The 12,843-nt window shown below is 38.6% G+C and overlaps 1 protein-coding gene across 6 annotated transcripts in view; it reads left to right on the forward strand.

Annotated features, from left to right (window-relative positions):
• The window catches only part of FAT1 (FAT atypical cadherin 1), a 172,625-nt gene that overhangs the window by 117,139 nt on the left and 42,643 nt on the right, over positions 1-12,843 (forward strand). For all 6 annotated transcript variants that reach the window (XR_012688179.1, XM_075196658.1, XM_075196666.1 and 3 more), the window contains exons 8-11: positions 1,843-2,118; positions 2,222-2,432; positions 6,628-10,695; positions 11,417-11,613. Coding sequence is in view for 5 of the 6 variants with exons in the window: in XM_075196658.1 (XP_075052759.1) it covers positions 1,843-2,118; positions 2,222-2,432; positions 6,628-10,695; positions 11,417-11,613 (4,752 nt within the window). In the remaining variant the exon portion in view is untranslated. The remainder of the gene's footprint in view (positions 1-1,842; positions 2,119-2,221; positions 2,433-6,627; positions 10,696-11,416; positions 11,614-12,843) is intronic.

Genomic DNA, 12,843 nt, shown 5'->3' on the forward strand with positions numbered 1-12,843 from the left:
CCCCCAGTGGACTAAACCTAAATACAGGTTGCTTGATGTGAGAGAGCTGTTGTGATGCTCACAACAAATTATACTGAAACGTGTCGGAATTGGAGTCATTTCTTAGAAGTACTCAGTAGGGAGCCACTTTGAAAACACAAATGCTGATTTGCATTGTGCTAAGTAATGAAACTAAACTCAATGTCAAACAGCTTCAGCTCTCAAAGGACTACAAAACCTTTTCCTTATAAAAATATCATCTAGTAGCATTCATGAATAATTATGTAAAGGTTGTTGAAGAATATCGGGACTGAAGCGGTTTGACTTAAAACTGATTGTGGGCAAGTGTTTTGGTTACCCAAACAAACTGATGTGATCAGCAAAATTTTGACGTTTTTTTTCCTCAAACTGGCAAAGCATTACTACACAATAATTGGATCTGCCCAATCAAATTGTGATTTAAAGAGGTATCTAAAAATCAGTTAATGAGCACAGACTGAATGGGTGCCTTACAATCTAGTTATTTGACCTGACCACTGGATAACTGAATCTATGCAAGCTTGTCCATCCTGTTGTGGCCACAATAGCCACAGATCTGGTCGTTTAGTGATCAGTTGCCACATTTGTGGCCATTTTTATTTTTCTGTGTCCACCATTATTTACAATTTTAAGTCGGTTGTTGATAGACTCTCTTCCTATCAACAAATTTGAAGTTTCTTTTCTAAATGTGCAAAGTGCAGTCTTTTTCCCTGAAGTGGACCAATGAGATTTAATTATGCTGAATGCAATTATTCATCATCACCATTTATTTATATAGCGCCACTAATTCCACAGCACTGTACAGAGAGCTCACTCACATCAGTCCCTGCCCCATTGGAGCTTACAGTCTAAATTCCCAAACATACACACACACAGACATACAGACTAGGGTCAATTTGTTAGCGGCCAATTAACCTACCAGTATGTTTTTGGAGTGTGGGAGGAAACCGGAGCACCTGGAGGAAACCCACGCAAACACGTGGAGAACATGCAAACTCTTCACAGATAAAGCCATGGTTGGGAATTGAACTCATGACCCCAGTGCTGTAAGGCAGAAGTGCTAACCACTAAGCCACCATGCTGCCCATTAATAAAATGTACTGGCGGCAGTGGATAAAGTGCATATAGATAGATGTTTCTCAATTGATGGGTAGGCGTAGAGTCTTTTCCTCCTCCACATAATGACTTCAATTCTCCAGGTGCTGCAAACCCAAGCTTTTCCTTGCACGTTTAATGGAACAGATTCTCACCTCGCAGTTGCACTTTGCCGAAAAAGTACAGTTTTGGGTGCACCTTAATGTAATGAAAAGGCAAAGTAACTCACCTTATAAAGATAGTGACACTGTCGCTTCACTCATGATTCATTTCAGTCATAAATGCAGCTAAATCAAGCAGTATTTTAGTGTAGACTAATGAATGGGGTGGTGCTTAAGTGGCTGTAGTTTGACTTTGAAGTGATGTTTTTTGTGCATTTTCCAGAGTAACCACCAGTTCTCCAATGTAGGTGCGAATAGATATCCCAGGGGTGTTTCCAAAGTTTAGGAAGCTGGCATGTACATGTATGAATGTCTCTAGATGCCCTTTAATTTTGTGTGTCCTTTTGTCTTCATGGACACTAATTAACGTAAAAACATCATTTTTTTTGTTTCATACTGCTGGATTCAGGTTGTGTGAAATGAAATGATGAATTTAGCCTTTCACCGCAGAGACTGAATGGTACCAAGTTTATTATTTGATAAATGATGGTCAAAACAGTTTATATATGTGCTGTGTATAGTGTATGGTCCAACTGAAAACTGTTTTTGTAAATCTGCATCTCTTCAGGTTTATATTAAAGTCATTGATACAAATGACCATCGTCCAGAATTTTCTACCTCAAAGTACGAAGTGCTTATCCCTGAAGATATCAGACCAGAGACTGAGGTTTTGCAAGTCATCGCCACCGACAAAGACGAGAAGAATAAATTGATTTACACTTTGCAAAGCAGCACTGACCCTGTTAGTCTAAAGAAGTTTCGAATAGATCCTGCCACCGGCTCCTTGTACATTGTTGAAAAGTTGGATCATGAATCTATGCAGCAGCACATTCTGACAGTAATGGTAAGCACTAATCACATCTTTGTCTCCAGCTGACATACCCAGGATTCTTTTGTTCACTGTAAAATTCCTGCTCTTGTGTAATGACTGAGCGTTCTCTTTTCAGGTTCGTGATCAAGATGTTCCCGTCATGCGCAACTTTGCCAGAATTGTTATTAATGTGACTGACACCAATGACCATGCCCCTTGGTTTACCAGCTCTTTCTATGAAGGTCGAGTCTATGAATCAGCTGCTATTGGATCCGCTGTACTCCAAGTCACTGCTCTAGACAAAGACAAAGGGAAGAATGCTGAGGTTGTGTATTCTATTGAGTCAGGTATGTGTTATTGCTTATCACAACGCGTACAGCGGCAGCAGGCTGCGATGGATAAATGCTTACCCCAGATATTGGGAAAGATCCGCCATGTACACATAGCACATAAATATCGGTCCTGCAATGAAAATGTTCTGTGCAATTGGATAAATAGTATCAAGAAAAGCCATCAAGGAATTAATTTATAAAGGCATCCACCAACAACGAATGTGTGGTATATTTACTAAACTGCGGGTTTGAAAAAGGGGAGATGTTGCCTAAAGGAACCAATTGGATTCTAGTTATCATTTATTTAGTTCATTCTACAAAATAACTAGAATCTGATTGGCTATAGGCAACATCTCCACTTTTTCAAGCCCGCAGTTTAGTAAATCTACCCTATGTCTTTTGTTTCCGAGTCCATGAATGTACCAGGCTGTAATGTCTGTTTCAGACATTTTTATTTGCTGAAATATAAGTCTTTGGAGATCATAGATACACCTTATAACATGGCATCTATTCTTCAGCAACTTTATTTTCTTTCACGTATTAGTCCCATGTAAGTACTGCATAGGGGGTAGGAATAGACTGGCTAAATTCAGTCTTTAAATTAAATATCAATAAGTTGCATTGCCATAATCCATACATCTTGCTTTAGACTTAAATAACTTCAGAGCTAAGAACTTGCTCTGTACATCATCCTCAGAAACTAGCAAAAACATTAGACCTTTTTTTAAAGGAAAACATTACTAAATATTTTCACCAAGTTATACACAGAAAAGAAATCGCCTCCAAACAGATATTCCTTTTTAAACAATATGGGGAGAAATTGGCAGGGAAAAAATGTACCAAATCCATAGTTGCCTACTCTCCCGGAATGTCCGGGAGACTCCCGAATGTTTAGGAGTTCTCCCGGACTCCCAAGAGCAGGCAATAATCCAGGATTCAGATTTCGGCGTTGTTGTAGCCCCGCCCCCTGCTGCGATTGGCTAAAATTGTCTGAGATTGACGGGGTGGAGCATAACAGTGCCCCGCTCATGTCCACGCCCCCTCGACGGACCCCCTCCCGGAAAGCTGCCTGCAAAAGTAGGCAAGTATGAACAAAGCTGGCATACGAACATCACATTATAGTCCTTATTTCACTGTACTTTGCAAGTTGGTGTCATGCACATTAATTATAGTGATTATATGACAATAGTTTGGGGAAAGCCTGAAAGTAAATGAACCAGTAGGTTTTAGTGCAGAGACTTTCCCTTCATACTATATAGTTAGAATATAACATAGTTTTAGGCTTAAAAAGGTGTGCTGAAAATCCAGCCATTTAGGTTTGAAATCCTATTTGTAAAAACATTATTACTCTTCCCTGCCGCAGTTCAGTGGGGTGTTAGTCTAGTGCTCACATTGTGACAGCTCAAACTTAATTTTTTACAGTAAACTGTTCCAGAATCCCTCTCCTATTCATTTGTTCATCTAGTTGTAGAAGTTACCAGAATTCTTTGGGAAAACCATTCAAGTTGAATTGAAGCATGTTGTGTAGTTTAGTTTAGTTTGATATCCAGTAAAACACCTAGGTATTATTCACTCTGCACAGATAACATTATTACTCAGTAGGTTTACACTTATTAACATGATTGTCATATGCCATAGTGCTATCTCAGCTGTGGAAAACTGAACTATCAGCAATAGCCTTTAAAAGAATAATGCTTCCAATGGCCAACTTTGTCATGGCTAATTGTAGAATGCTTGGTTACCTTTACCAGGAAATAGTTTTTGAATATAGCATGTTGCATATAGATAAATATAAGAATTATTTTAGTACAGTGTCCCTTTAAAGCTACACTGCCATCTACACAACACTTCATCATCAACATTTATTTATATAATACCAGAATATTCATTAGCACTTTACAATTGTGAACAAACACCGTAATAAAAGTAGGTACGAGTGGGATGACCAATTGGAAGCTGCAATCTTAATTGCAGCTCCTGATTGGTCCGCTCGCTTGCACACTTCCCGACTTTCACCCTCCACAGAGTCACTGTTCCGATTGTCAGCCACACCTGTTTGAATAAAAGGCTGCACAGCACTAGGGAAGGGGGGAAGGTTAGTAAAATGTAACCTGTTCTTTGTGCAAGTTTCTGAGCAGTGAAAATCAGGTCAGTTGGTTGTTCAATAAAAATCAACTCCTGAAAATGCTGTACAAATGTTTGTCCAAGAGTGTCTTATTTCTCATAACGTTACATATTTATTGATTTGTTCTGTAGAAAAACAATTCTTTTCAAATGTAGTAGGTGGCTGTAATATTAAATGAATTATTAAACGCAACTGTTTGTCAATATTACCGTTTGTCAGTAAAATGTAAAGATAGTAACTATATTGTTATTAAAACGTGTGGCAAGCCCGTGCAGCCTGTTTTCTGACTAATATTTGTGCATTTTAAATGGTAAATAAGCAGCTGCCAGTTGGTTTCGTGTTGAAAAGAATGTTTGACACATTTCTGCAAAATGGGTTTAAATGTCACATTTTTCCCAACAAAATTCCGGAGGAATAAATTATGACTGTCAATCTTCCAAGTGAGCAATGCAAGGATTCCTCAAATGCTTGTGATATTTTATAGACTATGTAATGTTCTAGTCTAAGGATGGCATAGTTTCCATAGCACAACAGTCAGAGCTGATATTATCATTTACCAACTCCCTCGTGTAATTTCCTCTGCTTGAATGGAGCATTTCATATTATGCTAATCGTTGCTTTTTAGAGAATGTTCTTTCGTTTTTTACAATTATTTTAAAAAAGAAAAAAAAAATCTGCTAATAAACTAATAACATTTGAATTAGATTTCACTTCCAATGACCTCTTGTTAACACATCACATACTTTTTCATCAAAACCATACTGTGTAGCAATGCCTATAATCACATTTGCTTTGCTAAGGACTGTGTAATGGCATAATCATGATTTTAAGGGCTTTGCTCAACCATTTAAAGTTTTACTTGAGAAACTAGACTGTGCGATTGAATAACATTATATATTCATACATGAGCTTTTGGCTCCATCAGGCAAAATATAACATATTCTTCTGAATAATCTTAGAGATTTGTAACTTAAGAAAAAACGTAATGTAAATTATGTTTTACTGACCCTACAGCACTTTGTAATGGACTTGCTGTGCTAGTTTCTATGTAGCCAGCTTGAGAGAAAGTATATTGTGCTGAGTGTTAATCACCACGCATTGCCTCTCACATTGTATTATGCACAATATTTTCTCCAAAGCCCTGTTTTGCAATAATGTATTAAATGGCAATTGTACAAATTCTACATGGCAGGCTTTGCCATGATAAATGCAAGTAGACAATTCTAGGCAACAAATAATGATGTGATTTCCTTTTTGTTTAAAAAAAAACAAAAACTGTAAAAAAAGGGAGAAGGTATTCCATAACATACGTTGCAAATAGCAGGGCATTTTCTATATTGATCTACATCAGGGGTATGTTTTGTGACACAGCCTTTCACAGTTGTATGGCATTATCTATAGAGCAACTTCTGAATTGTTTTTTTTTTTTTTTTAGTACATGAATTTGTTCAGACTTTAGGCAAAAGAAAGTAGTGTAGTTCACTTTCCTTTTTCATATATAAACTATTTTAAAATAGTTGTACTTGATTTTTTCAACATATAAAATATAAAGTGCTTTAAAATCAAGATTTTAGTTTTTCTGTTAATGAGTGCATTTTTTTTTAAGTATACATATCCAGGCTGCTTGTTTAACTTTTTATTAGAGCCCCGCCATATCATTCAGGGATATCAGCATGGTAGTGCATTCCTTTAAGTATACAGATGTAGGCTGCTTGTTTAACTTTATATTAGAACGCCACCATATCATTCAGGGATGTCAGCATGGTAGGTTGCAAATCAGGGAGACATTTGTAGTGTCTAAAGAACAGTATGATTTAGAAAGGGAAATCTGGTATAAGTGTGGAATGCTTGACATACGTGTGGTTTTATCAAGCCAATTAAACATATAAAAAATAATAGTGTAGAAAATATAGCTTTCCAAACATGAAGCCTTATTTGGATAAAGAAATGCACATTTTCCAGCTGCAATAGTCAGAATGTAGACGTGTTTAAAACTTTTTTTTTGCTGAGACATCTCACATATTATTGTTCAGTATTGTAAGATGATAAAAATTTCTTACTGTTTCCATTACTTTTTCTCCCCAGGAAACACTGCAAATGCTTTTTCGATTGACCCGGTTTTAGGGATTATTAAAACCACAAAAGAACTTGATCGACACACTCAAGGTCAATACGAGTTGGTAATCAAAGCTTCAGATAATGGAATGCCTACAATGAGCCAGATAACATCTGTACATATCCTTGTGACAGTGTCTGACAATGCAGCCCCCAAATTTATGAAGAAGGAATACTCTGCAGAGATCAGCGAGTCTGCGCGCGTTGGTAGCTTTGTCGCCATGCTCTCCACATACAGTCAATCTTCGGTCACGCATGAGATCAAGAGTGGAAACGTAATGAATGTTTTTGATATCAATCCAAATTCGGGCGTTGTCATAACTCAGAAGCATCTTGACTATGAAACCACCCCCTCTTACACGCTTACTGTTCAAGCAACAAACATGGCTGGCTTGTCCACGAATGCCACTCTTATTGTGTATCTTCGAGATGAGAACGACAACTTCCCCATCTTTGTGCAAACGGAGTACAGGGGGCTCATCAGTGAGTCTGCGCCAGCTAACAGTGTTGTCTTAACTGGTGAAAACTCCCCATTGGTAATTAGGGCCACTGACGCTGACAGAGAATCAAATGCTTTGCTCATTTACCAGATTGTCGAACCATCTGTCCACAAGTACTTTGCCATCGACCCTAGTACTGGTGCAATACGCACGTTAGTCAGCTTAGATTATGAACAAACAAACATATTCCATTTCACAGTGCAAGTACATGACATGGGCTATCCACGGCTATTTGCAGAACATGCTGCCAACGTTACTATATATGTCGTAGATATCAATGATTGTGCTCCAGTGTTTTCAAAAGAGATCTATGAGGCTTCCATATTGATACCAACGTATAAGGGAGTGAGGGTTATTACAGTTAATGCGACAGATGATGATTCTGGATCCTTTTCTGAAATTATGTATTCTATCGTGGAAGGTAACATTGGAGAGAAATTTACCATTGACCCCTTGAAAGGTGTAATAACTGTCCAAAACACAACCCCACTAAGGAGCCGTTACGAACTAACTGTACGAGCCTCCGATGGGCGCTTTTCTAGCCTTGCGTCTGTGAAAATTAACGTGAAAGAAAGCAAAGAAAGTTCTCTGAAATTCACGCAGCGTTCTTACTCTGCAGCAGTGCAAGAAAATATCACCCAGATAAAAACATTGACTGTTATTAATGCAGTTGGCAATCGGATCAATGAGCCTTTGTTCTTTCGTATTCTTAACCCAGACATGCGATTTAAAATTAGCCCCACCTCTGGGGTGCTGTCAACTACAGGAATTCCATTTGACCGGGAACAGCAAGATTTGTATGAGATAGTTGTAGAAGTTTCCGATGAACAGAAGCCCCCAAGGGTTGCACATGTTTTGGTGAAAATAGTTGTGGAAGATGTAAACGACAACCGGCCAGTTTTTGTTAACCTTCCGTATTATGCAATGGTTCAGGCGGATGCTGAATTGGGTCACGTAATTCGCTACGTTACTGCTGTGGATAAAGACATTGATAAAAATGGAGAGATACATTACCATCTAAAAGAACATTCTCAAAACTTCCAAATTGAACCATCTGGCGCCATCTCATTAAAAAAGCAGTTTGATCCTGATGCGTTTAATAAAGAATATTTTATAACCGTAATAGCTGAAGATGGAGGAAGCCCATCACATTCTGCGGAGGTTGTTGTCCCAATTACAGTAATGAATAAAGCGATGCCAGTTTTTGAAAAGCCTTTCTACAGTGCCCTGATAACGGAAAATGCCCAACTCCACAGTCCTGTGGTGCACGTGCAAGCCAACAGTCCAGAAGGGCTCCGAATAATATACAGCATCACAGATGGTGATCCGTTCAGTCAGTTTAATATTAACTTCAACACAGGTGTCATTAGTGTGGTTGCACCTCTTGATTTTGAATCCCATCCAGCATATAAACTAAGAGTCCGAGCAACAGATTCGGTCACTGGAGCCCACGCCGAAGTGTTTGCTGACTTTATCTTGGAAGATTTTAATGATAATCCACCTGTGTTCCAGCAGAGAACGTATATTGCCACCTTGTCCGAGGCTTCAGTAATTGGAACACCTGTTGTGCAGGTGAAGGCTACCGATGCAGATTCTGGGCAGAATAAAGCCGTTTCTTATTATATAGTGAGTAACCCTAGCAATATTTCCCAGTACTTTCAAATCGATAGCAGCAGTGGACAAATTGTTGTTGCAAAGCCATTGGATTATGAGCACTTGCATGTATACAGTTTCTTGGTGCGGGCAGTCGACAGTGGGATCCCTCCTTTAAGCAGTGACACCACTGTAAGTGTCAGTGTAACTGATCTCAATGATAATCCCCCTGAATTCACCCAACAACTTTATGGAGCCAAAATAAGTGAGCATTCAAGACCAGGAAGTTTTGTCACTAGTGTAAAAGCAACAGATGCCGATAATATGGACGTTGAAAAGTTAGAATATTCTATACTTTCCGGAAATGAAGATATGAATTTTCTCATCGACAGTAAAAGTGGAATAATAAGTGTTTCACATTTACGGAAGGAGGTTCTGCAAGCTTTTTATATCCTCAATGTCTCCGTTTCTGATGGCGTTTTTAGAAGTTCATCTCAGGTACGCATTGCTGTAACGAGTGCTAATATACATAGCCCTACGTTCGAACAGAGTCAGTATGAAGTGGAGCTGTCAGAAAATTCTCCGGTGCAATCCCTTGTGACTGAGCTTAAAGCTGTGGATGAAGACCTAGGACTCTATGGGCAGGTCACTTACCACATCATAAATGAGTTTGCTAAGGACAACTTCTACATTAATGAAAATGGACAATTGTTTACTGGAGAAAAGCTTGACCGAGAAAGTCCAACCAGCAAAGTCATCCCTATAAGTATAATGGCAAAGGATGGTGGGGGAAAAGTTGGGTTCTGTGTTGTCAATATCATTCTAACAGATTATAATGATAATGATCCAAAATTCCGTGCCACAGAGTACAAATTAAGCATTGCATCTGACATATCTCGAGGTACTTCAATTGTTAGAATTATGGCTTCCGATGGTGATGAGGGGGCAAATGCTGATATATCCTATAAGATCGAAGCAAAGTCTGAAAGCGTGGAAGAAAATTTTGAAATCAGTCAATATACTGGAATAATTACCACAAAGGAAAGCCTAGTTGGATTAGAAGACGAAGAATTCTCTTTTTTTATTAAAGCCACCGATGGAGGGTCGCCACCCAGAGACAGTGTCATCCCGGTCTTCATTAGAATTCTCCCACCTGAAGTGCCCCTACCCAAGTTTTCAGAGCCATTTTATACCTTAAGTATCTCTGAAGACACTCCAATTGGTACAGAGCTTGATGTCATCAGAGCAGAAAGTAGCCAGCCCATTATATATCAACTCCTGAAAGGAAATACACCTGAAAGTAATGTTGATGACATCTTTGTGATTGACAAACAAAATGGCCGACTAAAACTTGAGAAGGCATTGGATCATGAAACAACGAAATGGTACCAGTTTTCAGTGTTGGCACAAAATATTCATGGTGAACATGAGGTAATTTCCTCTGTGGATGTTAACGTCCAGGTTAAAGATGCTAATGACAATAAACCTGTGTTTGAGGCAAATCCATATGAAGCTTTTATTGTGGAAAATCTTGCTGGAAGTTCTAGGGTCATCCAGGTTAAAGCTGTTGATATGGATTCAGGACTTAATAAGTATGTCTCGTATATGTTGGCACCATTACAGGACCCACAAGAAATTAAAGATCTTTTCTCTGTAGACGTGGAAACTGGATGGGTCACCACTCTCGGTGAGCTTGACCATGAAAAAAGGAACAAGTACAACATTGTAGTAGTTGCTTATGATCATGGTGATAAAGTGCTGTCATCATCTACTATAATTGAGGTTACGGTGATGGACGTGAATGATAACCCGCCGCGTTTTACTGCTGAAATATATAAAGGCACAGTGAGCGAGGATGACCCTCCAGGCGTTGTGATTGCCATCTTGAGCACCACAGATGAGGACACTGAGGATATCCACAAAGAAGTCACAATGTACATTACAGGTAAGGACATATAAGTGTTTTCAGAATTTTTTTCTTTCATAATGCCAGAAATTGTAAGATGTATGAGGTCATTTATTTCTGCATTAAACCTTTTAAAAAAAGTATTTGTTGTTTATCAAATATTTTGTTTTCTCCTTGAAAAATAAGAATTGTTTAAGTTATGTGTCTAGTCTAGCTATATTCAGTGTATTCCAAGTTGTTTGTGTTTTATTTAGTTTTTTGTTTAATTGTTGACCGTAAAATACTTTGTTCATCCCTCTCCCCTCCCAGCTCCTCGGTACAGTTTTATACTTATCACCGGAACCTCACTACAAACCATTATTTCTTGCTTATCCTGTTCTTATCTTTTTAAAGCACATGATAATTAGTGATATTTTCCTTTGCAGCAAGAACTGCCTCATTTACTGTTAAAATGTTAATCAACCGAACACTACATAAGGTCTATGGTCATGGATTGTCATGTACTAGTGATTATTTATGCATATTTATTCCCAGTCCTGCACAGCTTAGACCTCAATATTTATATTCTCACAAAACATAATTACCAAAGGCACTTACAAAGAGCACCACTGTGACATCATGTCTGATTAGCTAGTTAGACAGCAGTAATTCAAGTATTATTTGACCTAGCTTCATTTATTTTACCCATGTATTTGTTGTTTGTATTAATTATACATGTTAGATATTTAGATTGCAAAGTGATTTATGTTTCTGGTTCTAGGAGGGGATCCACTTGGGCAGTTTGCTATTAAAAACATGCAGCATGAATGGAAGGTGTACGTTAGAAAACCATTAGACAGAGAAGTGAAGGACAACTATCTACTAAACATAACTGCAACAGATGGGACTTTTTCCAGCAAAGCTGTGGTTGAAGTGAAAGTCCTGGATGCCAATGACAATAGTCCAGTCTGTGAAAAGGTGCATTAGTCTCTTTGTAACGACAGAAAGAATGTTTGAACTATTGTGTGTATATTTCATGTTGTACTATATGAAAACATAATTTAATAGAAATGTTTTACAGAATTAGCATTTTTGGAGTTTCTAATTTCATTAAACTGGCCACAATCTGACCATCCCCGTCACTCGGTCTTGTAGCCACATGGGACATTCAATACAACACATCATCATCATTACCATTTATTTATATAGCGCCACTAATTCCGCAGCGCTGTGCAGAGAACTCACTCACTTCAGTCCCTGCCCCATTGGAGCTTACAGTCTAAATTCCCTAATATACACACACAGACAGAGAGAGAGACACAGACTAGGGTCAATTTTTGATAGCAGCCAATTAACCTACTAGTATATTTTTGGAGTGTGGGAGGAAACCGGAGCACCTGGAGGAAACCCACGCAAACACAAGGAGAACATACAAACTCCACACAGATAAGGCCATGGTCGGGAATTGAACTCATGACCCCAGCGATGTGAGGCAGAAGTGCTAACCACTACGCCACCTTACCAAGTAGTGAGTGACCTTAGTGCAGTTTGCAGATAGCTACACACACATGCTGTTAAAGGTCACCTGCCGTCCACATTTATTTTTGTGATTATTTCTATCTGCTTATTGTTGGGCACCACACTCAATTTCCTCATATCGCTGGCGATGTGACAAGATTAAGATAATTTACTTTCTTGACTCCCATGTAGCAAATATAGAATTGTAATGTCACTGGAATATCTACAAACACCTTGTGTGCATTTCTTATTTCAAGCGTGCCCCTTACTGCCCTTGTACAGCCCTTACACACACTGGAGGAGCTTGCAACCTCTACACAGTTGTTTTTCCTGACCAATCTGGAGGTATCAACAATGAGAAAACTGTTTGCACAGAATGCAGACACAGAGCCATGCACAGGTGTGCACATACAAATCCCCATTACTTTCATAGCTGAAGATGTCTGAATATTTCAGGACCTAAGCCCTTAAAGCACTGGGGATTACACAATCCATACATGCAGTACCCACAGTGGATGGCGTTTCCACCACCACAGAAGTAACAGTGTTACACACAAAAACAAAACATTCAAAAGTAGGGTTAAGTAATAATAGAAATAAACTGCAAATTCCTAATTAGCACAAAACAGAGTCAAACTAGATGGAATACTCGAATAATTCTTTTCCTTACACAGCCCATTCTGAGTGATG

Source organism: Mixophyes fleayi, chromosome 1 (genome assembly GCF_038048845.1).
Source record: "Mixophyes fleayi isolate aMixFle1 chromosome 1, aMixFle1.hap1, whole genome shotgun sequence".
In the NCBI taxonomy this organism is placed as follows: Eukaryota; Metazoa; Chordata; class Amphibia; order Anura; family Limnodynastidae; genus Mixophyes; species Mixophyes fleayi.